Below are 25,512 nucleotides of genomic sequence, written 5' to 3' on the forward strand. Positions count from 1 at the left end.
TACCATTCATCCAGTCTGTGGGCTGGATGAGTTTGACACCCCCGTCATAGGTGAAGACAAAATCTCGGACCTCATTTGCAGACACCTCCAAAAGTCTCTTGTGGGCATCAGCCATCTTAACACTTCAAGACTCTGTGCTCAAAAGTCCACTGAGGATACAGGATAATTTTTTTTCAGCTAGAAGCTGTGTATTTTGAATTGCAGGGAGAGCTTGTTGTGGGAAAAGTCAGTCCTTACAATCCAGCTGGTATTCTGCAGGGAGTTCATACTTTTTTGCTGACTTATTTACACTGCTATTGTTGGAAATCCTCCAAATCATGATATTCCTATGGGGTGAGGTGTGTTCTGAAGCTTCTCCACAAAAGGAACTGAGCTGTTGGGCCAGCAGGGTTTGTCTTACTAAGTGTAGATCTTGTATGGGGCCAGAGGAGAGCTTTACTCTGGCAATTCAAAAGTTATTCAGTTTTCTGGAATAAATGAATTAGCAGCCCTCAGTCACCAACTTCCTCGTGTCCTGGGGTACATTGTACAGAGTAGCAGCTGAGCAGTTAATAGCGAAAGAAACCAAAACCTCACTGTGACTGGAAGTAGGAGACTGGCATGCCCCCAAAGGGATTAATGGATGACTATTTCTTCAGCTGGAAGAGGCATCTCCAATAATTGGATAATTGTTGGGTAGGCCACTTAATTATCAAAACCACTCGCATTTACACCTGTGGTAAATTTACACCATTTTGTGGTGGGGTGAAGATTCTGCAGGAAGGTGTCTCTGGGGACCTGGGGCATCTGCCAAGAGAGGGATGAGAAGAGGACCCTGGCCACTTTTGCTGATTGTTATCTCCACAATACCTAGAAATTCTGGCTGAGCATTTCTGTTTTAGAGATTCTGATCCTGGACAGCTATAATGCTACAATGCTGGTATCAGAGGCATTGTGACATCCCTCTTGACATCTCCCAGCCTCTGATCTATACCTCCCCCCTCAGGCAGTTTTCTCTCAGAGATTTGGAAGAGCTTGCTCTGTTTGCTTTGTATCTGGCTTTGGGTAGCTCTGCTTGGTACAGAACCCATTGCTGTGTTACGGAACTACATTCTGTTTCAAGTGGAGAGAAGCATGAGCGAGAGAGAGAAACACAGTATCCTGCTCTGTAGGAGAGTATCTGCTTTGTTCCTAGGGACTTCCCAGGAGAAGCCCTGACAGTGGGCTTCTCCTAAATAGGAATGGCTGGATCTCAGCACCTTGGCACAAGCAGCAGTTTTATATTTCTCAGCTGCATTTCTTGGCTACTGGGTTCCATCACCAGTTTATGGATGTTTCTCATGTGGCATCTCCAAATAGGCTGGTGGCCAAGGAGTGACCTACTCCCAGGGAACAAATGCCCCTGATTAACAGGCTATCAAGAGGTCTGTTTACCAGATATTTGCTGGGACTGCAGGTGGAGCAGGCAGTGGTTATGTTCTGCCATTCTGCAGCTTTTGGAGCATACAGCTCCAGCCTGAAAGCAACTGCTTGTTTCTGTAAGTCAGTGAGGGAGGCCTGTTATTGATTCACAGGGGAGCTTCTCAGGAGCCTCTTTAGCTTTTTCTCTCTTAGGATATGGTCAAATAAATGTTTTGAAATGGCTCCAAAGGGGAGGGGGGGACTCTTGCTGTGAATTGTGCAGCAGTAACAGCAGTGTGTGGCCACACTGGGAATGACACAAATGGAGCAGTTTGTATCTAGCTGTGACACTTCATCCCAAGTTAAATATGCTACATATCTGTTGCTCCCAGATTGTGCACAGGTAACTGTCGAAATGCGTGGAGTTCAGAGCAAGAGTTCCCTCTCCCTTTTTGAAATGGCTTCAAATGTACGTTTATCCATACCCTTTGAGTGCCTTCCATTTTTGCCAGCCTCTGCCTCCCAGCCAGTCTCCCCATCAGGAGCAGGGAGTGCTGGTAGAAGAATGAAACTTAAATTCTGTTTTGGAAGCAGCTGTGAGAAGTCGGAATAGTCAAGATAACTGCATAAATGAAGCAGCGTGGGAAGCTGCTGTCTGGCAGATACTTGGCTCTCTACCTCCCATGGTAAATGCTGCCTGCAGGGAGCAGTTAGTGTGTGCAAGTGTGAGGTTTCTAAAACAATATGCCTAACTGAAACTTCCTCACTGCCCTGCCAAGGCACCTGTGACCCTAGAGGCCTCCCTCACCTCTTCCTTTACGTCTTGCTGTGGACATCACAGTGCCATCCTGGTTGTTAGCAGTGACTGCCTTCATTCTGCATCTTAAACTCTGCCCTTTAGAACAAGCAATAGTGCCATGCCCTGTTATGTCTTTAGATTCTGTTTCCAACCACCTTCCAACGAGCTTACTGTTCTACTGATTGTTGTCTCCACAACACATGGAAAATCTGGCTGAGTCTTTTTGTTTTAGTGGCTCTGATTCTTGCTCATCCCTGGTCATTTTCCCTCTTGGATTGCTGTAACCTCATTCTTTCTGGCTTGCCTAATGCCTGTCTCTCCAAAGGACATCTGTTAAGTGTACCTTCCATACCTTCCATCTGGTGAGGGCATTAAGAGCAGCTGAGGAGAGGGAAGTAGGGGCACAGCCAAGTGGGGAGATTAGTCTCTTCACTACTGCACCCTGAACTGCTGAAACACTGGTATCTTGCATATGGTGGGAGCAGTAGTGGCAATGGGGAGAGTCCATGGCTTGGGGTCTAGGATATGGGACCTGACAATCCTGACACCTGTGCTGGAATGAGGCAGTCCTAATGTGGGCACAAGGGGAGTGCAAATCCTTACTTAGGGTGGGTAATGTGAGTCACCTCAGCCCTCTGTGGTTGACTGAGTAAAAGCTGAGTGATGGTGAGTTTGTGGGGGATGATGTTGAGCTTCCATACAGATGAGGAGGTTGCTCTGTTCTCTGGCAGAGGGTTCAGTACCCCCTAGAATGGCCATTAGCAAGCCTGTGTCTTTTTAATTAGAATACTTGCAAGGAATGAATTTGCCATACTCCTAACAGGCATTGTCTACACAAGGAATAGTGCCTGTTGAACCTGGGTCATTTACATCAGGGTGATTTCTTCATACAGACGCTTCAGATTAGTAATGAAGGTCCTCAGGCTTCCTGGTATAGATGAGACCTGATCCAAAACTCCCTGAGTTTTTTTTCCCTTTTCTTTCCCTTTTAAGCTTCGTTGTATTTCCCACACATTACCTCTCTCCTGACTCCTCTCTGGGTCTGGCTGCTGCTCCTGCCAGGACTCAGACCTGCTGGACAGGCCCTTCCTGACAACATTGCATTCTCTAACCAGCTGTTCTTGTGGTACCCCTGTGTGTTAAGACAGTAAGGGTGGCTGATAGTGAGTGCCCTGAGCATTTAGGCAGAGTTTTTTCAGTTAACAAAAGGAAATACTGAGGGGAGACATAATAATTGTCTTCCAGTATGTCAGATATTATTAGAAAGGACACCAGTCCACTTTCCTCACCCACCAAGAGGTGGTTCCAAGTAGGGACCAGCTCCTTCTGACCCAGCATTCAGTAGTACAGCTTCCAGAAGAGAATGAAAAGCACTGTGTTATTTTATTCTTGCTTCTCCTGACACTCAGCTGCAGATTCCTGTGGCAGGGTCTCTGGGTGGGAAGGTCAGAGTCCACACCCTGGTTACTTGGAAGCTGGGGCCTCACATCTGCTGGGAGGGAGGCAGATGGCTGAACACCTTTGTGCAGAATCCTGGTCAACTTCACATTTGACGAACAGCCAGCCCCTTTGGCTGAGGTCTCTCTGTGCCTGAGTTAAAGAACCTGGGCCAACCAGCAGCTTTCACTACAGCCATCAACTTTGCTGTTAGGTTGGACTGGGTTCAAATGTTTGGCCAGGCTGCTGTATGTCTGACTGGAATGAAACCCACTGTGTAAACGTTAGTGACTGGAATGCCAGAGGTCAGTAGCTAAGCTGTTATCCAGATGCTGGAACAGCTATGTAGCTTCACCATTTCATACCAAGAGGAATTGTCTAGTGCTTGCTTACAGAGTTTGTGCTCTGGTGGGTCAATGGGTCATTTATTCATTCTTTCATCTTTCTCTACATGTGCTGCCCACAGTTTCCCCCCTTTTGTTTTACAGAAAGTCCAGCAAAGCAGCATGGCTGGGAAGCTCAAGCTTTCCAGCTTCTGTCCCATCTGATTCTCTCCCTAGTGCCTGAGTAAATGCTTTCTGTCCTGAAGTTCCTTTGTGGCCCCATAATAGAAATCAGGGGATGGAAGGGATGTAAACAGATTCTCTCGTCCAACTTTTTCTCCCCCATTCTGATGCAGGATCAAGGGTACCTAGCCAATACCTTGGCAAATGATTATCTAACCCACAGATGTCCAACTGGTGGTCCATGGGAGGTTAATTTGTGGCCTGTGGGCTCCCACCCAATTTTCACTCCCCCTACCCTTATAGATTGTGCAGTGGCTGGGGTCTCTGGGGTAGGGCAGTATGGTGGGATGGAGCTGAGGGAGCCCACTACCTACTTGCCTGCCTGGTAAGGGGGGTTGTGCTACCTATACTGCCCATGTGGCAGGGAGGTGCACTCCTGGTGCAGAAAGGGGGCTGTGCTGCTGGCATGGTGGGAGTACTGTGCTGCCTGTGTGGTGGGAGTGAAGGAGTGTCCCAGGAGGGTGGCCTGTGCAGCATATAGCCTAAGGACCTGCAACCTGTGTGGCTTGTAGCCTTGGCCACTCAGAAGTTGGACAGCCCTGATCTAACTTGTTCTTAAACACTTCCAGTGAAGGAGATTCCTCCCCTCCCTAAGTTGTCTGCTCCACTGCTTCAAAGGTTTTCTTAATATGTAACCTAAGTCTGCCCATCTCCAAATTAAGCCAATTACTTCTTAACTTGTTCCTGGACTTCCCACTCCCACAAGTTCCTGCATTCATTTTTTAATTTTTTTAACAACTGTGAATTTTGAATTTTGTTTATAGTTTGAATCGGAGAAGTAAGGTTGGAAGGGACCTCAAGAGATCATCTAGTCCGGGGCGGGCAATTATTTTGGCTGGAGGGTCATTTAATGAGTTTTAGTGAGCTGTTGAGGGCTGGAAGGGTCGCCCTGCCTTTTGACAGGCACCCCACCCCCTGGTCACCATCTTGGGACTGGAAGTCCTGCTTCCTTAATCCCTGACCTTTGCCACTGGAAGTCTCTCTGCTTGCCCCCTAAAGAACTCTTTTTGGGAAGGGGGTTTGCCGTTTTGGAACTCGAAAAGAAAATATGCTAAAAATCAAACATCTGCAATAATATATTTTAATTTTTTTTTAATTGTCCTGATTTGTGTGTTTGTATTGTGTATATAGAAGTGATTGCATAATAGCGGAAAATGAAGTCTTACTTTGGTATATGGCGGAGGGTGTAGGGGGTATGGGTGGGTACGGGGTTTGTGAGAGGCTGTAGGGATGTGTTGGGGGGTGGGGGTATATGTAGATGTGGGGATGTGTGTGGGTATGGGGTTTGTAGGGGGCTGTGGGGTACGTGGAGGGGGAGGGTGGCTGGGGTTGTTTGTGGGTGCATGTGTGATGGGGTATGTTCACATAGCAGTGAGTGGGGCTCCCCCTAGAGGCACATGGGTGTGTGTGGGGGAGGGTGCAAGTGGGTGAAGTGTTTTGTGGGATGTGTGATTGTGTGTGGGGGAGGGTGTGGTTGTGGGGTTTGTTGGGAAGGGTTTGAGGGTGTGGTAGGGCATGGGAGCTCCCCATGTGCGCCCCTCTGAGCCAGTCCACACCCAACCCCACCCCACAACAGCATGGAGCCCATGCACCCTGCAGTGCTTCCCCGCCACTGCCAACAGCACACAGCCCCAGCATGCCCCATGCCTGCTTTGTACTGCCTGGCTGTGGCGCATCCTGTCACCCTCTGGGCATGCAACAGGGCTGGGATAGCTCTGCAGTGGGACTGCCTTTTTATGCAGTTCAGGTGGCAGTGCCAGCTCCTTCTGGCTGCCACTGGCCCCAGCCCCTCAGTACCATCAAGGACCTGTACGAACCCCTGATCCGACGCAGCCCTGAACTGGTTCGCTCCAGCTTAGCCTGCCTGTGTCTCTGGCATTATCGCTGCCACCTCTGGGCAGAACTGTGGGGTGGAAAATTTTCCAAGACAGAAAATTTTCCAGTGTTTTATTTTTCCGAGGGAAATTTTTCATTTTTAAAAATGCATTGTTTCATAAAATTCATTAGTAACAATGAATGGATGCCAATACAATATTAGGCAAGCTTGGCAGTTTCAAAGTTGTAATTAATGTTTTTAAGGTGATTATTCCTAGGAAGTGTGTGAGAGAGATGGTACATAAACATATATGTTTTATTAATTTGTGAACAGGAGGGTAAAAACACTCAGATAATCCAAACCAAAAATCAAGTTATGAATTCACCTAATTGTCTCTGCAGGTCAAATAAAAGCCAAACCTAAAATTCTTATTTTATCTCAGCCTGCAAGTGAAAGAAAAACTAAAACTGGTGATTTATTTTTTGTTTTGCTTCCAGTTCACCAAACACACAGAGCAGTGTCTCATTTATTTTCTTGAGTTGAAGTTGGAAGTGTTTGCATAAGATCTGTTAGTTTTCTAGTGCTTTTGATTTGAAGTGGTCATAATAATGCCTAATCGGGGGAAAAAACCTAGTGTGTGGCATCATTATAGTGAAATACAAGCCACTGAAGGAAGAAAGTTGGTAGACGGTAGAAGAAATTTGGTATTGTGGGCAGGTGTATGCTAACAACACAACAAGAATGAAGAAACATTTAATAACATGTACAAGCCATAAACAGAAAGCTAATACAACCAAGTGGTGGAACAACATCATCTGAGAAAATCTACTTTAGGAATCCTATGTAAGTAAACAAACTAATATGTTAAACAACACACAGTATAGACTAGCATCTATATTGTTTTAAAACATTATAATTTTAAAAGTTGTTAATGCAACTCTGGACTATTATTTATTCAAAATATTTGTATCCTGCTTTTCTGCTTGCACTAAGCACCCAAAGTGGTTTAGGCTTAACAATAATTTTTTTAAAAATTACATAATAGATAAATAGTTAACTATTTCAACCCAGGAGAGTGAGCTTAGTCCTCTGGCCAATTGCAGAGGCCAGACTGTACTTCCCTTTGGCTCTGCAGTCTCAGGGCAACTGAGCAGCAAGTTGAACAGCCGAATGTTCTTTCTGGCAGGGAGGAGGGAAGCAAGCTCCCTGCCGCTTCTCCTTCTGATGGATGAGACCAGACTAGAATAGGATAAAGTAAAAGTCTTTTCCCTCTGTGTTATGGGAACTTGGTAGCTCAAGTGAAATAGCAGATTTGCAAAAAATGGAAAATGAAAATGTTGAGCTGCCAGGTCTTAGGGAAGAAGCAGCAGGATCTTTGCTTTCACGTTCACTCACCAGATATGCAGTTCACCATGAGTAGCAGTTTAAAACAGTAAAACTTTTTATCAAGCTTTGTGGACAAAGTGTTAAAAGAAGATTAAGAAAAAGCTGATGAGACATTAGCTTAAGCTATATTTGCAAGTGGTGCACCTCCTTCTATAACAGAAAATCAATACTGGAAGGAACATTACAAACTAATTCCCCCATCATATAAATTATCATCATGTTATCGCTTATCACATTCTCTCTTAGAGAGTATGGCAGAGTTCATACAATGGTTATTCAAAGGATTGGTCAAACAGAATCACTGACTGATGTTAGATGGACTGATATACAAGGAAATCCTTTATTGAACATTATGTTAGTAACACCTGATCCAATATTCCTGAAAGCAATTGCTACCAAATCTTCTCATCATACAGGTGAATACATAGCCAAATTACTGAATGAAGAGTTTGAAAGTGCAGGTCCCTGCACGGTACACACCCATTGTAACAGATCATTAGAGTAACATGAAAGTTTCATGGCAAATATTAAAGGCAAAGTATCCTCATTTAATAGTATTGGGCTGTCTTGCTCATGGGTTGAATTGTCTGGCAAAGGACATAGTAAGTGTGAATACAGTGAAGACAATATTGGCAAACTGCACAGTGATTGTGAAGGTATTCAGCAATCATCATGTTGCTAATCAGACTTTGAAGAAATTACAGAAAGAGAAGCAGGGGAAGGAAAGTGCATTTTTGCCAGGCAAAACTAGATGGGGCTCGGCTACGAAGTGTTTACATAGTTTGCTGGGCACCAAGAACTGTGTGCAGTGTGCTTCAATAGATGATGCAGTATCCCAGATTATTCCTGTAAGCATTTGGAAGCAGATTCTTGATGACGATGTGTTCTGGGTTTGAGTTCAAGGAGCATTCAGTTTGCTACTACCAGTTTCTGTGGCTATCAAGACACTTGAAGGAGATACACCAAGCCTTTCAAATATTCCAGAGATATTCAGACAACTGAATGAAAATCTAATTGAGCTTTTGCCTCCTTCACCTCTATCCAAAAAAGTAATAGTAGTAAAACAAATGTTTACTAAGAGATTTGAGTTTTGCTCTCATCCAGTTCATCTGGCAGCAAACCTTTTGGATCCTCAACACAGAGAACAACATTTATCAGAAAATGAATTATCTATGGTTCTCAGTATAATTATGGAAGTAGCTAACAATGTCCCCAACTTTGAAATAGCTGTGATGACAGACATTGCCAAGTACTACACAGAAGAAAAACTTTGGAGCAAAGACATCATTTGGCAGGCAGCAGAGAATGTCTTCTCTCACATGGTGGAAGGGATACTGTAACACCCGACTATTGTCCAGGATTGCTCTAAGAATCCTAAGCATTTGACCAACAGCAACTTCTTGTGAACAGAACTGGACAGCTTTCAGCTCAATTAAGACAGAAAAGAGGAATAGACTAATACATGAATGCACCACTAAGCTTGTTTCTAATTCGCAAATTCTCTTGCTTTTGGAGAATTGGTCAGAAGCACAATTAGTAAAGAAGATGCAGTGTGATAAGTTGCCCTTGCCCACAGACTCACTGGTAAAACCATTCTTTAGCAAAAGAGAATGTGGTTTAAACAGTTCTGAATCAGATTTGCCTCAGTCTGATTCTGAACTGGAACTAATAAGTAGTGCAAGTGATTCTACAGGTAGTGACAGTGAAACTGGAGGTGCCTCAATGACCTCAGTGCAAGAGAGTTCTACTCTGCTGAAGTAGATTAGTGGGCTACCACAGCATATTATGCACGGTTCTTTGGATGTGTTAAAATTAGTGTGTCAACATTTTTTCAGTGTCTTCGGTTTTTTTTTCCTTAAATTTAAACAAACAATGCAAGGGAAATACATGCTATTGTGTATTGTCTTTACATTTTTACAAGTATTCCAATAAAAATAATGTATTTCCACAGAAAGCTTTAAATTTGTTTGAATGTAACATTTCAACCACATTAAGTGTTCTGTATTTAATTTTTTTCTAGTCAAATATTTCAGTTCAAATGCTTGTGGCTATTGGAACATAAAATTAACATGGGGGTACTTTTTTAGTTTTGTTTACTAAATATAAGTCAAATAAACATGCTAAATCCAATCATGGTCTATTTAGGGCTTTGGAAAAATTTCCAATTTTAATTTTCCAATTCAAAAATTTCCAGACTGCTTTTCCCTCGCATCTAGCAACAGTTTCTGCCCAACTGCCACCCAGCCTGCGTGGGCGAGTCCAGAGCAGGTGTGGGGCATGCTGAGACAGGGTTGCATGCGTGGGTCCCCACCAGAACCATGAGGCTGGAGCCAGTGGCAGCAGCAGTCAGAAGGAGCTGCCGCTGCCTGGGCTGCCTAGAAAAGCAGTCCTGCTGTGGAGCTGCTCCAGCCCTGCTGTGTGCCCAAGGGGCAGCAGGATGTGCCATGGCCAGATAGTGCTTGGGCCAGGTAGGGCCAAGGGCCATATTTTGCCTACTCCTGATCTAGTGCAGCCAGGGATTAAACCTGCAACTCTAGTGTTATTAGCACTATTCTGTAACCACCTCAGCTATAGCAAGTACATTTTCTGGCTCACAAGGGCTGCTGTTTCTGGCTGAGATTCAGGGGCCTATACCTGTCCTTGAACTCATACCCTTCCTGTTACCAGTAAATCACACAGGTCCCTGAGCTACAAAGCAGGGACCTACTTAATTTATGATTTGTTATGACCTCTGACCCTCTCCTTCCATTCTTCTGCCTGGCCCTAATCTATAGTTTTCCTTACAAGTGCAGTAAGAGCTTCTCCTGTGTATCCCAAGACCTAAGCTAGTGTCCTAACTGATTTCATCCTCCTGAGGATACATGATGGCTCTGTGTTCAGTGGCCGTAGCCTGTATGGTGGTAGTTGGCATGGCTGTATTTTTAGGAGATGGGTAAGAGGAGGTCTATAACAAAGGCCCTGATATTTCACATTAGAAAGAGCCTCTGCCTACCAGATCTGCATTGTACAAAGGGAAGAGAGGGAGAATACACATGCTTACCATCTGTTTCTTGGGAGGCCTGCAGCTATAGCAAGGTGTGGGATGGATCATGAATGGATGTTTACAATCTCCTAAAACTGCTCTTTTAACACGCAGGGGCCCATGTTTATTTTTCTGACATTTTGTTGCTATGTAAGTTTTTTTTTTTTTAATAGTCATGGCGCATAAGCTGAGTTCCTATTAGTTGTGGGCACAGGCCTTCCCTTCAGTCTCTCTCCTTCCCCAGTCTTTAGAAATTTGAGATCCATAAGATGTTGCGCACTGTGAGAGAGGCAGATGGCCTGTTGGTGCTTATCTGATGTGGTGCCTATCTTCAAGAAAGGGAGGAAAGTGGATCTGACAAACTACAGGCCCATCAGCCTGACCTCTGTCCTGGGGAAGGTCTTAGAAAAGATTATCAAAGAGACCATTCTTAACAGACTGGCCGATGGCAACATCCTGAGGGATAGTCAGCACAGGTTTGATGCAGGTAGGTCTTGCTTGACCAATCTTATTTCCTTTTACGACCAGGTGACCTATCACCTGGACAAGGGGGAAGAGATTGATGTCATATATCTTGACTTTAAAAAAGCCTTCCATCTGGTATCCCATAATCACTTCTGGGCAAAACTGGCTAACTGTGGCCTTGGCCTTACCACGATTCTCTGGCTGAGGAATTGGCTCTGTGGTCGGACCCAGAGGGTGGTGGTTGAAGGAAGTCAATCGCTGTGTGCTGTGACCAGTGGGGTCCCTCAAGGCTCTGTCCTTGGGCCAACACTATTCAACATCTTCATTAATGATGTGGACAATTGGTATCAGAAGTGGACTGGCCAAGTTTGCCCGCGACACCAAACTCTGGGGTAAAGAGTCCACACCTGAGGACAGGATGGTGATCCAGGCTGACCTTGACAGGCTCAGGAAACGGGTGGTCAAGAACCTGATGGCATTTAACACTGAAAAATACCAGGTTCTCCACCTTGGAAAGAAAAACCTGCAGCATGCTTATAGGCTCGGCATTGCTACGCTGGTTAGCGCTACAGATGAAAGGGACTTGAGGGTCATGATTGACCACAAGATGAACATGAGCCTTCAATGTGATGCTGCTGCTAGTAAAGCGAGCAAAATGCTGACTTGCATCCATAGATGCTTCTCAAGCAAATCCCGGGACGTCATTCTTCCATTGTACTTGGCCTTGGTGAGGCCACAGCTGGAGTACTGCATCCAGTTTTGGGCTCCACAATTCAAAATGGATGTGGAGAAGCTTGAGAGAGTGCAAAGGAGAGCCACGCGCATGATCAGAGGTCAGGAAAACAGACCTTATGAAGAGAGGCTGAGAGCCATGGGACTCTTCAGCCTGGAAAAGCGCAGGTTATCTAGTGGTCACCTATAAGTTTATCAGGGGTGCTCACCAGGATCTGGGGGAATGTCTGTTCACCAGAGTGCCCCAAGTGATGACAAGGTTGAACGGTCACAAACTCCTCCAGGACTGTTTCAGGCTGGACATAAGGAAGAACTGCTTTCCTGTCCGAGCCCCCAAGGTTTGGAATAGACTGCCGCCGAAGGTGGTTCAAGCACCTACTTTGAATGCCTTCAAGAGACATTTGGATGTTTATCTTGCTGGGATCCTAAGATTCCTGCTGACTTCCTTCCCCTGGGGTAGGGGGCTGGACTCGATGATCTTCCGAGGTCCCTTCCAGCCCTAATGTCTATGAATCTATAAGCTGCTTGCTGTTTGATAGAGCCAAGAAAGCCTAAATTCTCACCAAATGTCACTTTCTTCAGTCAGTAACCATACAGTGTGATGTGTTGGAGAAGATGACAGCCATGGGACTGTGGTCTACATTGGAGCCATGTGACTAAGTGGGCAGGGATTTCAGTAACTGCCTTTGGGAACTTTATTTTATTTCTGAGTCCTGCACAAGTGGTTCACCTCTTGCCTGGGGCAAATAATGTAGAGCTGCAACCATGACAGAGACTTAATCTGTTTTATGGGGGACCTTACCAGTCGTGAGCTTGCATCTCCCTTCCAGCTGAAAACACTAGGTCCCAGCCTGGAGTAATTGGCCGAGATCACCTGATTCAGCAGGTAAATTGGTTTCTTTTCCAGCAGCTGGAGAAGCGGAGTTGCTCTGCTCTTGGGCCTCCCCCTCACAGCATGTGGAACACATTTCAGGATTGCTCTGTAGGGAATGCACCTGAGTGTCACAGCCTTGCACCACTTGACAGCTTCTTAGATCACCCAGAGGGCATGTCCCCATGAGTGGGAATGTGTGTTCTCTGGGGACAAATAGCAGCACATATTTGTGCCACTGCTAGTTGTCCCTGGGGAATGTCCTTGCACTTGTGCCTGTGGTAAGTTACCCTGGGTTGGGTAGGGGAGGCTGGGGCTAACACCTAGGCTGGCTCCAGCAGCATTACCTAAGGTTCTGGAGGCCTCCTGGGGTGGTGATCTGAGCATGGGGAACCTGGCCAGCAGCTGGAGCTTGCTTGGCAGCCAGAGCATGGCTCTGGCCGGCTAGGCTCCGCTTTCAGTCAGTACACACTGGCACCATGTGCGCCTGTGTGTTGTCCCACTTTTTTCTAGCACAGGTTTTTTTTGACACCAAGATTTCCAGCATTTGTGCAGTTTGTGGTACCACAGACCAATCTGTTCTGGTTACTTGGTCCTGATAACTCAGTCAGGTTTTTTGACCTGAAAGAACCTAGCAGGTTCACTCTACCCTCTAGGCTTTTTATGCAGACTATTGTCTACTTAGACATGAGCCTCAAGCTCTTCTTCCATTGTCTGTCACCTAGATCTTATTGGCTTTAGCCCATCCTGCTGTCTCTGTGTCTTGATGGATCTGTCATTAAGCTCTGAAGATAGGTCTTGGCCATCAGTTGGACTCCAGTGAACCCCATTCTCTTAAGCTTCTGAAAGGTATGGTAATTGCCTAGGTGCAGAGCCAGCCCTCAGCCTGCTTCCTTCTTCCTAATCATTCCTATTTTTACTCAGAACCTGTCCTGTGGTGAATGCTACTACAGGACTGTTTTTCTTCCTTTCTTCCTGCCAACAAGGATAGCTGTGGAGCAGCAGCAGGCTCATGACTGGAAGAGCTTCACCAAACAGTTTTTCTCATGCAGAGGGGAGAGCAACATGGAACATGCACCTTTCCAGGCAGGCTCTGTTGCTCGAGTTCAACCACTCTCCCTGAATGTATACCAGCTGGGCAAATACAATGTAAACCCAAGCTGCCTTCCCTTAGTCCCAGATACTTGTGAAGATGGCAAGTATCAACTACCTTTGGGGTGGCTTTATGGGCAGAAAGCACCACAACAGAGGCCTGATGAAGGCCTTCCAAGGATTTGGCCCATCCTCACGAGATGGACTTGTGGAAGCAATGGTGTTAGTCTGAGCCACCAGCCATAGCTCTGATGCTTTCTTAAATTGGGAAAGAGAAGAGAGCGTTTCCTGTCTTCACTGACAGAGAGATGGTCTCCTGACAAGGGCTGCTTCCTTGACCAGAAGAATCTGCCCACAGCCACAAACGTGCCTTGCCAGAACTAGTAAAACCAGTGTTCCATGTCAGTGACATCACAAAATGGAGCTGCAATGCAGAAGCAAGCAAATTGAGAAGCTGTAGCAAGCAGGCTCCAGGCCATCTCCTGAGTTGGGCTGTTGGCTTAGACATATCAGAAGCCCAGCCTTGTTCTTTTTGGGATCTTCTTTCTCATATACAAATATGATAATCCTCTCCCCCATGTTGCATAAAATCTCTTTAAGGCCCATGGTGAGAGAGCACAACAGTACTGAAATGTCTGCAGTTTGTAGATAAGACTTGGCACTGTCTCCTCACTCTCTACAAGGCCAGCTTCTAGACAAAAGCTACTTTACCCAGCCAGGGCTAAAATGATCCAGGGAATAAGAAAAGTACTTGGAGGACCTGCATCTAGCCTTAGGTTATTGGGCTGCATCTCGGCATCCTGTGGACTCCTCAGTATTATTGTCTGTCCAACAGACACGGCAGCAAAAATACCCATTTCTTCTCTGGTTGCATTATTGGTCACATTATGTGGCCACTGCTTTCTGCCTTTGTGACCCCCAGACCTGCTGCAGCTTATGGCTAGGAAAGAAGCCCCATACCTTAAAAAAGCTCCAGTTGGTACAAAACCCAAAGCCTATTTGCTTTGCCACATAGGTTGCAGTGAGTACATCAACCACTGCTCTGCTGTCTGTGCAGTTCAAGAGTGCGTTTCTGATTTTTAAACTGCTCTGAGGCTTGATCTGCTTGAAAGATCTATTGGAAAGATTGCCTATACCTCCAGGATCTCTGATGAAATGTATGTTCTACTGCAACAGTGGAACTGTCAGCTGAGGACGAGTGGGAAGGGATGTTGTGATTGCATGAGGTACAAGTATGGAACTCACTCTTGCAGTGGATAAGAGACTACCAGCTTCACCATGTTCAGAGCTGGCAACTAGAACTTTGGATCTGATTGGTGGGGGGAATAACATTCATAGCAGATGGTTTGTTACCAACATTACCACAGCTGCCTTTGGAACAATGTCATGTACAAATCCCAAGACAAAATGCCAGAGTTGGAGAGAGAGTCTTCTCAACTAGGGGTATTCAGCTCCCAGGGAAACTGGATATTTTTGCAGTCTGACTTCCTCCTTTGTCTTCAGGGCATGTGTGTGATGTAGCAGTGAAACATTTCTGTCATAGACAGGATAATATTGACAACAGTCCTCCCAGCAATGCTAGTGTAGCTAGGGGCAAGAGAGGAGTGTTGGGGACCCAGCTGTGTGTGTACTCCTATACTGGGTCCTTTAGAAAAGCCCTCTGTGGCTGGAGGAGCTGGTGCAGAGGATGCAGGCATTGCTAGACCCTCTAGCTCTCTTCTTGAAGCTCGCCCCCTGCATTTTGCGCATAAAGTATTCCTGGGATAAAATAAATGGATAGCAGTGGGGGAGTGACTTCTCCGTTGGGAATAAGGGTCCAGGCTAGAACTCTGGGTCTTCTTCCTGTTAGGGCAGAAGCTGTTCTATTGAGTCAAACACACTCCGCTTTGATTGCTTTCTTCTGGCTCTACATATCTTTCTCTCTTGGCTGCCTAGTGGCCAGTTTCAAGCTGGAGAAAGGGCTTTAAGTACTACCTAGCCTGTGGCCTGGTGGCTACAGTACCCTTCTAAGCAGCAGGAAGTACTAGTTCCCCTCTAGGTGAGGTAGGCCTAAAATCTGGGTCTTCAAGTGCCTAACTGCTGGGATATTAAGCTAAAAAGTAGCAGGCTTCCTCCTCTGGTGTCTAGCACCTGTTAGTTATGGTTTTCTTACGACTAGTATTTTGAGATTGTTCAGGGACTTGTATATGATGGAGTCAATCCTGTTTTGCCACATGCATGCCTGGCCAGTATGCAACCCGTTCCATCACGCACTGAATTTCAAACAGAAGGTACATACTTGGAGCCACAGTTGTGTGGCCTTAGTACATGTCATTTAGGTGCAAAAAGGAAATAGGATTTAGCTTCATGGGACCTCGATTTTCTCCAAATGGGATACCTCATGCTCAACAGGGCTGCAGTGAAAAGGAAGCGAATACAGTGTTGTAAACTGTTAGACTGGCTTTTTGGTGATGGAAGAGGTTGAAGCTAATCTTTCAGGTTTTGCTTTCATTACTCAGCAGCTCATACTGAATGCTTTGTACCATATATCAGGACCTCTGGGAAAATGCATGAACTGCAGGTCAGTCACCTGTGATAAGTGATGTTAAATAGTAGGCACCTTTGTGCACACAAGCAGAAATGTCTGTTTTGGGGTGAATTGGGAAGGAAGGCATGGAGATTTTCTTTAAATAATCATTTCCTCCTCTCTTTACAGAATTCCTTGAAGAAAAGGGGATCTCGTTCTATTGGGAAGATTGAAAAGAAGCCATCAGTTCAGGTATTCATATACCAGGTACCTGTATACTGACAACCTTTGTCCATATGTTGGACATGGTAGCCACAGAAGACACTGGAGAACTGAGCCACATTTACACTATGGATTGTAGTTACAGCCTGTGTTGCTCATGGAAGTGCATTCTTTTGCTCTAGTAATTCTAGTGATTAGAGTTGACTTATGGAGATTGATTATCGGGATGTACTACAAATTAGGAAGAGTTTGGCAGAAAGTTTTTAGGCCTTCAATTGTAAGCTGCCAAGGCACTTGGAATCCTATGGGGTGGCCAGCTAGCTCTGTGCAGTAGGACAAGTCTGCTGTTATGGTCACAGAGATCTGCCTGCTGACATTGCTTTGGGGACACATTCAAAATGTCAGATAGCTTTGGAGCAAACAGCATCTGCTTCTACACTCCTGATAATAAATGAGCTTTCTTGAGCGTGGTAAAGAGTAGACATTCCCCTGTCTCGGATTGGGGGGGAACGTGCAAGTGTGTGGTTCATAGTGGTGGGATCATCCAGAGCTCCCTAGGTGATGGAGAATAGCCATTACACAAAGCTGGAAAGCAAGTCTGGAGAGACAAGGAAGGGGAAGGGGCTCAGAACAGCTCAAGTTCCTTCAAGAGTGAGGAGATTCTGCTAACCAGAAATTGAACCAGACCCAGTTTGTAGCTAAGTGCCCAAGCTTTAGATCATGTCTTTGGGTCTGACTCTGTATGTTGCACCTTGTGAGAAGACTGTTGCTGCTTGCTGGAATAGTGATAATGTTCCCTTCTGGGTGGTTCTGACACTGTGAGGTATTTGAAGAATGATTTGCTTTAGCATTTTCATGTTTAACAGACTGACATTAGATTGATATTTTGAAAAGCTGAGCTGAGCCCTGCCAGAGGAATACGACCCAAGCTCCTGCCAACAAGGTACTTACCTGTACATGCCTGGCATAAACTTACCCCTGCACGGTGGGCCATTGCCCATGCTTCTGCCACAGGCATGCGCCGTTTGGCCCACAGAGCTCAAGTGTCACAAATCCCATGTCCCCACCATACCACGAGGCTGCAGAACAAATGCGTAAGATATGGGCAGGCAGTGTCTTTTGCATTTGGTGGCAAGTGGAAGTACCTTGTCTTTCATTTACTGCTGAGTTCAGCTGCTGTGACTTTTAGTTGCATTACCAGGGTTTAAAGGCAGTCTTGATATTGTAACAGCATAAATGAAAGTATTTTATTTCTCATAAAATGCTCTTTCAAAAGTAAGCATCAGCATCTTAGAAACAGGAGAGATGAATGGGTATATGTTGTGGGGAGTCACACCTTATGTTGGTTTCAGTTTTCTTCCTCATATGCAAGTGCCTTGATGTCACATTCGGGAGCTGTGCTACCTGATCCCCAATAGCAGTGGAATGTTTGTACTTTAGGTATAAGGCCAAAAGTGTAGCCATATTACCAAAAGTGTTCACTAAAAATTATACAATGATGCAAGGGAAACATATTCCAGCTGCAAGAGAATGGATGCTACAGGAAATTCCAGTTTGCTGCAGCGCGTTGTAGTGCTAATTATTTAATGAACTGGCCCTCCTTAAGTCTGTGGTGAAGGTAAAATTGGTGTTCCTTTGTATGCACATTCACAAAACAGGATCCCCAGCTGGTGTAAGTCAATACAATTCCTTTGAAACCAGTGGAGCTGATCTATACAAGCTGGCCCAACACCTCTCTTGGAGCAGAGGATGTGTGCATGTACACGTACAAAATGAGATGTGAAATAGTGATTTTTATCTTCACTGTCAAGTTAGGGAAAATGTTATATCCTCTCAGGGGGTGGAAATTTACAGATCTTTCACCCCCAGGCATAGGCAGGGAGGGTAAATCACGTTCATCTGTTGACCACAGTGATGCATGTCACCAGAAAGATCCTTAAAGATCTGACCAGGAAACCCCAGTATCTGCTTGCTATATGCTTGTCACTGTGCTTTTAAAGGCCTGTTTAATAGGAATGACACTGGAAAAGCTAGGGTTGTTTCTGCTGGTTTCTTTGTTATTACATTTGTGTCTTCTCTTCCATCATGATTGTTGGAAGAGCTTCTTCAAGATGTTCAGTGTGCCCCAGAGCACAAGGCCCCAATTTTGTCCAGAAATGTTGGACACAATAACTAAGGCAAGGTAAAAAACTTTTGTGTTTACACATGGAATTGGTGTTCCCCATCCCACCTTCAGCTCTCCTTTGGAAGGTGGTCTAGCCTTCAAGAACATAATGTACATTCTTAGAAGACCATCGTGAAGCTGAAATACAGTCATCTCCACTTCCGTTCAGTGAGAAGACACAAGGGACAGAGAAGGTGAAACAGAACCCAAACCCAACCCATAGAAAAGAAACCTTGTGTTTCTCAGTCGGTTACCTTTATGTAGCACAGATAGCACCCCCACTGCTGTGACCTGGGCTGAGCTATGGGAAGGAGCACAACAAGTTTGTGTTTGTCAGAGATTCAGAAATCCCTGTGATGGGACCATTTCAGTGTCAGTTGATGGTGGCAAATGAATACCTGCCCTCGCCACTCAGGTGAAAGGTGAGGGAGTGAAGGCTTAGCATCACAAGAGTATGATCTGTTCCTGTCTAAGCACAGGGAGGGAAGCTGGAAAGAAACTATTTCTCAGCAAGAGGTGTTGATGGGTTGATCCTATCCCAGCCTGGCAGCAGCTTGTTTGCCTGCTTGCTGTACCCTTTCTAAGTTTAAGCTCATCAGAGTTGGGCCTGGTGGGAGTGCTTGGTCTGCCTGCAATGAGGTATAAATAATTAACAGGAGACCTAGAATTCTTGTAACTTGCGCAGTTTAGGAGAGGATCAGATGGTTGTGAAGAGTATGGGGAAATAATCTTAAGACAGTATTCTTTCTGCCCATGTTGGCACACACTCCTCTTCTTTGCTTGCTTGTAGTTGTTGGGGAAGGGGCACTGTGCATAGATATTTTGCAACGTGGCTGGCAGCCAGCTTCTGGTGGCTTTGATCTTGAAAATTTATGGGAGCATTTTCTGCTTGTAGCTGATTGGTCTAGTACCAAATGTGACTTCTTTCAAATGAAATGGGTATTGGGTGAGAATTAAGCAGATCTCTCTGTGTAGGTTTCTGTCTGTCTTCTATCTCATGGAAGTTTGCTGCACACCACTTATGCTGGTGGGGCTTGATGATTGTAGGCCACTGGCTCATGAGTCCTGAGCACGTTGATCTACAAGTGCAAGACTAAGGCCACAATTCTCTGTGTAGATGAGCTCTCATTTAGGCACCTAAATAAGGTGCAGGTTTACAAAAAAGCTCAGCACATCAAGTGCACACTGTGTGCTGAGTTCTTGTGATAATCTGTCAACAAAGGTCAAAGTGGGAGTTTTGGGGAGCTGACTGTTTGAAAATCTGGCCCTGATACAATATGTTAAAGACCATATTCTGTACCTTTAAATGTATAATAGTTGTGCTGATCTAGAATCAGCTACTGAGATCATGTTAATATTGTATCCTAAATAAGCAAGAGCTGCACAATTGAACTGAAACCTAATGTTCCCACTCCATTGTAGTTGAGGGTTTGCCCACTTGTGAAGGAGTAGATACATTCATTACACTGTGAATGAGACTTGTGTAAAAATTCCATGGGTTTAATAATGATAACCTTGGCAGTTTGCAGAGGCTACTGCTCATCTGAGGTTGATGCAGTCTCAGGCGGGGCTGCTAAATTTGAATGTTCAAACTGTACTGACCATCTGGAAAGAAGAACTTAAATGAAGCAAAAGGCATTCACTGGGAGGGATTTGTCATCAGTCCTCAGAGTTTTCCTAGGAAAACTCTCTTTCTCCAGCTATGAAAACAGGAAATGAATTAGTTTAGTGAGATTTACAACCAACGGTCACTTTGTATGAGGTAATATTCATGGGAAAAACATTGCCTAAAACACTGGAGGAGTGTAGTAAAGAACTGTTTGAATTGTACAGTTTCCTAACAGTTTTTTATTTGGAAAGCTGGATGGTAACTTAAACAACAGAGCTAAGATTTTTCTTTCTGCTCTCTGTCAGTACTTGAAACAGTTCCAGCTCTCTCTGTATTTCACATGCAAAAGCGTCATCCCATTTTCCTGGCTTAGGGTATACTGACAAGCAGGGAAGTAGTTTTCCCTAACCACATGAGAAGGCTGAAGTGATACAGCCTGGGTCTGTCAGATCTGCTTAGTGTGGTTCCACCTTTGTACCTCAGGAGTGGAGATAACTGTTGGGGGAGTGGAATGAGACCAAGCAAATGGAAAATGTAGGCTAAGCATCAGGAAATCTTTTGGCATGAGGAACAGTCTCCTGAGGAAGTTAGTGAATTTGTATTGCTAAATTTAAAATCAGTTTGGATAAACACTAGCAGGAGTTATTGTAGGAGTAGCCCAATGCTGCTTTTTGGAGGAATGGAGCTTCATGGGACCTAGTAGGATTTCTCTATCCAGGTATGATTCTGTGGCCAAATGTACAAAGAATTTGTGGCAGAAAGGACGAAAGGTTGAAGAAATTGTCAGGGTATGACTTCACTGGTTGTAGGGAACACAGCAAAACTTCCAACTCATTTTGAAATTTTACTTCTGCTATTTCCATTTCTTAGACCAATGAGATCTATTTTTCCATATACTATCTCTGGCTTATGTTCAGATGTATTTAACAATGCACCAGGCACAAACTACAGAATATCTCTGTGCTCACAGAGTGGAAGCAGCACAGGTCTAACACTGACAGGATGTACTGAGGAGCCCAGGGGAGGGAGCTGCTTTGTGTTTAAATAACTGATTCTTTGTTGGCTGTACAGAAGTGAGCCCATAGGAATTGCAGTAATGCACAGCACGAGCACTTGCCAGGCTTTTTGGACGAAACCTATTTATGATTGTTATTTTTCCCCCAACATTGCTGGAATAAGTTTAACTCTGTTTTATTGAAAGAGCTAGGGAGAAATTGTTAAAATGCAATGGAAATACCATTTCAATATACAAGGGTTGTCAGCAATCCCCATCTCCTGGCGCCCTTCATCTTCCTCTGTTTTTTCTGAAGTTTTAGGAAGTTGTATTTCAGTTTTTGTGGGTTCCGTAGAAATAGCCCAAAGTATGTATTCTTGTTGATGGACTGCTGTAAATCAATCAACTTGTTTCTTCGTGGGTGTGGGCAAACATGTTCATGATAGGGTAATCAGCATTACACTGATATAAAGAAGTAGTGGCCAGGTAACATAAACCATTACATCTGGGTAACTTTGCCCAATCTGATGTAGAATTGCACCTGAAAGAGATGGGGGAATAGTTTTACCAGTGTAAATCATGTCAGGTTATGTTTTGTCAGTCTGCTTCCATCCTGGGATAGCTGTTTGCTAAATGCAGACAGGCAGTTATCTACTTCTCTGCTGCCTAGTGATGAGGCACTGCAATAATGCCTACTATCCTAGGACAGCTGCATGCTCCTTTTTGATTCTGGTGTATTTTACACTGGCATACAAACTGATACAAATTACATTGGGGCAGAGGAATGTCTTTCCATACCCCATAAACTATTAGGTCAAGTTCTTCCTTGGGTAAGAGGTTGTGGCTCCCAGTGATGTGCTCTGTATATCCAGGCTGCCCGTGTACTGCCTGTTTCTGAGGGCAGAGTTAGGCAATGAGTGCTTCAAGAATCTAGAGACAGGGCTATCGACTGCCAGCAGACTGATTGCATAAAGCCAGATGTATCCTGACCTCCTCCAATGTGTATTAATCAATTTGGGTAACTCTGCTGCAAAACCAGAATTACAAACAATATTTGTTATGTTTTAATTGACAGCAGCCTGTCAATGTGCATTTCCTGAAGCTTGTGTCATTTTGGCTTCTAGGAGGACAGCACAGATTTAAAGTGTCAACTGCATTTTGCAAAAGAGGAGTCAGCTTTGATGTGTAAGAAGCTGACAAAGTTAGCCAAAGAGAACGACAGCATGAAGGAGGAGTTGGTGAAATACAGGTCCCTGTATGGGGACCTCGACAGCTCTTTGTCCATCGAGGAACTGGCTGACTCTCCTCATTCAAGAGAGGCAGAGCTAAAAGTTCATCTGAAGCTTGTAGAGGAAGAAGCCAACATCTTGAGTCGGAGGATAGTTGAGCTTGAGGTTGAAAACCGAGGGTTGAGGGCAGAGATGGATGACATGAAGGGACAAGGAGACAAAGAGCTGATGGGGCAAGACATCCGGTATGCTTTCTCCTCCACAAACTGTGGGGACTCTGGAGAGAACCTTGTGGAGTTGAGGCGACACCTGCAGTTTGTGGAGGAGGAGGCAGAGCTTTTGCGGAGGTCATTGATGGAGCTAGAGGATCAAAACAAGCTCCTCATGAATGAGCTGAACAAGTACAAATCAGACCATGACTTGGACATCACCCTGTCAGAGGACAGCTGCTCAGTGATCAGTGAGCCATCCCAAGAGGAGCTGGCCACAGCCAAGGTTCAGATCAGTGAACTCAGTGGCAAAGTGAAGAAGCTTCAATATGAGAACCGAGTGCTGCTGTCCAACCTGCAGCGCTGTGACCTGGCGTCCTGCCAGACAATGAGGTTGATGATGGAGACTGATGCTGAGGCTGGTGACTCTGCACAGTGTGTCCCAACCCCTCTCTGGAGAGAGGTGCCTATTGGAGGAGAGAATGATTGTAAGGACCACCAGGAGAGAGTGCCTGGCAATGGGACTGGGAAGTCTCAGGACAACAGCCCCACTAAGCTCTTTAAATCCAAGGACTTTGAGACTCTCCTTGGTGTTCGGGATCAGGCTGTGCTTGTCAGCAAAGCAATTGATGTCCTGATTTCAGATGCTAATGGCTTCACCTCCAGTCTCAAAGTGTGTCTGGACAATGACTGTGCAGAGCTGGTGCTAAATGAGGCAATGGATAATAACAGCGAAAGTATGAATGACTCCAAGCTAATTAATGTGCTGTTCATGAGGCTCAGTGTCCTGCAGCAAGAGCTGAACTCCTTCATGAGGAAAGTGGATCATGTTGGGGACTGCCTGAAGGAGCAGGCAGAGTCTTTCTCCTTTCTACCCAGCTCCGGCTCTCAGGACTCCACCAAAGAAGCTTTGCGGAAAGAGCACAGCTCCAACTTCCAGGTAGGGTTTTTCCCATGTCACTGCAGTTCCCTTGCAGCAATGATTGCTTTATCTGCCATGCTGTTTCTCTTGCTTTAACAAAACGAAACCTGACGTGTAATGTAACCTCCCTTGTACCTCTCTAAGGCGAAATACAAACTAACCGCTGACTGCATGTTAATGACCCCAAAGACAAGATAGGACTCTGTTCTAATGGAGTGTGCATAGGACAGAAGGTGGAGACCCAGTGCGACAAACAGAGGAGTGCTGGTTTGGACATCATCTATTCCAGGCTCTGTTAGCATGTGGTGACAGTCTTGCATGCCACAGGGAGCAGGGCTCTTGAGTATGAACCTACATGAGTGTGCTGAGGACCTTCCCAGGTGCCTTGGCTGTTCTGTAGACTGGCCAATATATGCCCAGTGAAACCCTGGACACCTCCCATGTGGTGTCACACCACCCTTGAGTGGAACCCAGCAACTCAAGGCTCAGTTCTTATTATCTTGGCTAGGTAGCCTGCTTGTGTGAAATCAGCATGAGAGTCAGAGGGGTGCTACATGAAAAAGCCTGAAAGTCTTCAGGATCCAGTGGGCTCTCAGGCTTACAGCAGGAGGCTGATGCTAGATAATCACCCTCAAGGAGAGAACTTGTTAGCCCCTTATGCTATGTGCTGAAGTTTTTTCCAAACAAGAGAGTTCTTAGAGGGAATATGAGGAAGGTAACTTTTCATAATGTGCTGTGCAGGGCCTCTGGCATGTGGTCTTTTTGGGACCAGCAGCAGCCGCTGTGTGCATCTGGCTTAGGCAGCTGCAGCTTGTGCTCTGCTGCTTGACCCTGACTATGCAGGCTCCCCTCAAGGTGCAGGGACACTCTCACTGAAAACAACTTTGCATACCACTTGGGATCTGACTTGGGGAGAGTGCTGAGATGTGTTCTTTCCACTTGTCACCTGTCGTCCCAGAAGTGGTCAACACCAACACTTCTAAACTAAACTGGTTCCAATGCCCAGCTTGCCTGGCCAACATGAAGTGGGAGGAGTTAGGGTTTGGAGGACACAGCCAGTAGCCTGAGCAGTTGGGGGACAACAGGAGCTAGAGGGGGCTCCCAGCTCTGAAGAGCAGAAGACTTCCATAGGAGGCCATACGATGAGGCTCCTCTCTGCAGCACACTCTAATTTGGTCAGAGTTCTATTTTACTGCATGTTGCTGGACTTTAGGCAAACTTGCCCAAGTTCCCAGCCCCCCCAGTCACTGCATGGCCCCATAACTGGTGTTTGCACATTTTTTCCCTCTCTCTCTCTTTTTTCCCCTCCCCCAAACAATCCAGCCCACGTGTCTCCTCATTCTGTGTTTCCTTTTGTTTTCCACATTGTCTTCTGCCACGGTGATGAAGCTCCTCCTCCTCCTCATCCTTTTTGTTGTCTTGTAGTTCTTTACTGTTTCTGAGACCCATTGTTTTGTTTTCTGTTTTTCTTTTCTTCCCGCTCTTTTGGTTTGTTCTCATTAACTTGCCCATGCATGCAGCAGCCTGACTTTAGGGAGCCCCCGGAGTGGGATGGAGGGGGGAGTCGGCCCTCCGACCATTACCGCAGCAACAACACCAAGGATCTGGACCCCGACATAGAACACCCCCGGAACTACAAACCGTACAGACCAGATGAGAGTGAATCCTACATGACAGAGGTACGTGAAGCTGAAGCAGTGTAGGGACAGTGGAAGCTGGGTGAATGGGGAGTTCCTGGTGTCCATAGGAGGTGGGTCTGGGCTGTGGAAGGCTGAGTGACAGTACATGGAAGGCCAGGGAGGGAACACTGAAATCTCTCCCATAAATTGTGCTTAAGGCTGGCACCACCCCTCTGGTGAGAGGCAGACAAAGTGAAGAGAGAGGCATTGGCTTGGGTGCTGAGCTGGATTTGCCAGGGGGCTCTGCAACTGAGCTGGTGAGCTCCCAGTACGTCTGTCCAGTGGATGCAAGGGGTCAGCAGAATGAGAGGGAACAGATACAGAGGCTCCTGTGTAAGACACTGTAGTTTGAGTCTAGAGCAGAGATGACCAGATGCTCACTTCTACCTATGGTGAATGGAGCAAGGGGAAA

The 25,512-nt window shown here is 45.6% G+C and overlaps 1 protein-coding gene across 5 annotated transcripts in view; it reads left to right on the top strand.

Moving 5' to 3' along the window:
- Positions 1 to 25,512, top strand: part of MTCL2 (microtubule crosslinking factor 2) — a 106,858-nt gene that overhangs the window by 54,071 nt on the left and 27,275 nt on the right. For 3 of the 5 annotated variants that reach the window (XM_059733333.1, XM_059733331.1, XM_059733334.1), the window contains exons 4-6: positions 16,262 to 16,339; positions 22,186 to 23,439; positions 24,942 to 25,100. In XM_059733333.1, coding sequence (XP_059589316.1) covers positions 16,262 to 16,339; positions 22,186 to 23,439; positions 24,942 to 25,100 — 1,491 coding nt within the window. The remainder of the gene's footprint in view (positions 1 to 16,261; positions 16,340 to 22,185; positions 23,440 to 24,941; positions 25,101 to 25,512) is intronic. The other 2 variants (XM_059733332.1, XM_014598385.3) reach the window with 2 other exon arrangements.

The sequence above is a fragment of the Alligator mississippiensis genome, chromosome 9, assembly GCF_030867095.1.
Source record: "Alligator mississippiensis isolate rAllMis1 chromosome 9, rAllMis1, whole genome shotgun sequence".
NCBI classification, from domain to species: domain Eukaryota; kingdom Metazoa; phylum Chordata; order Crocodylia; family Alligatoridae; genus Alligator; species Alligator mississippiensis.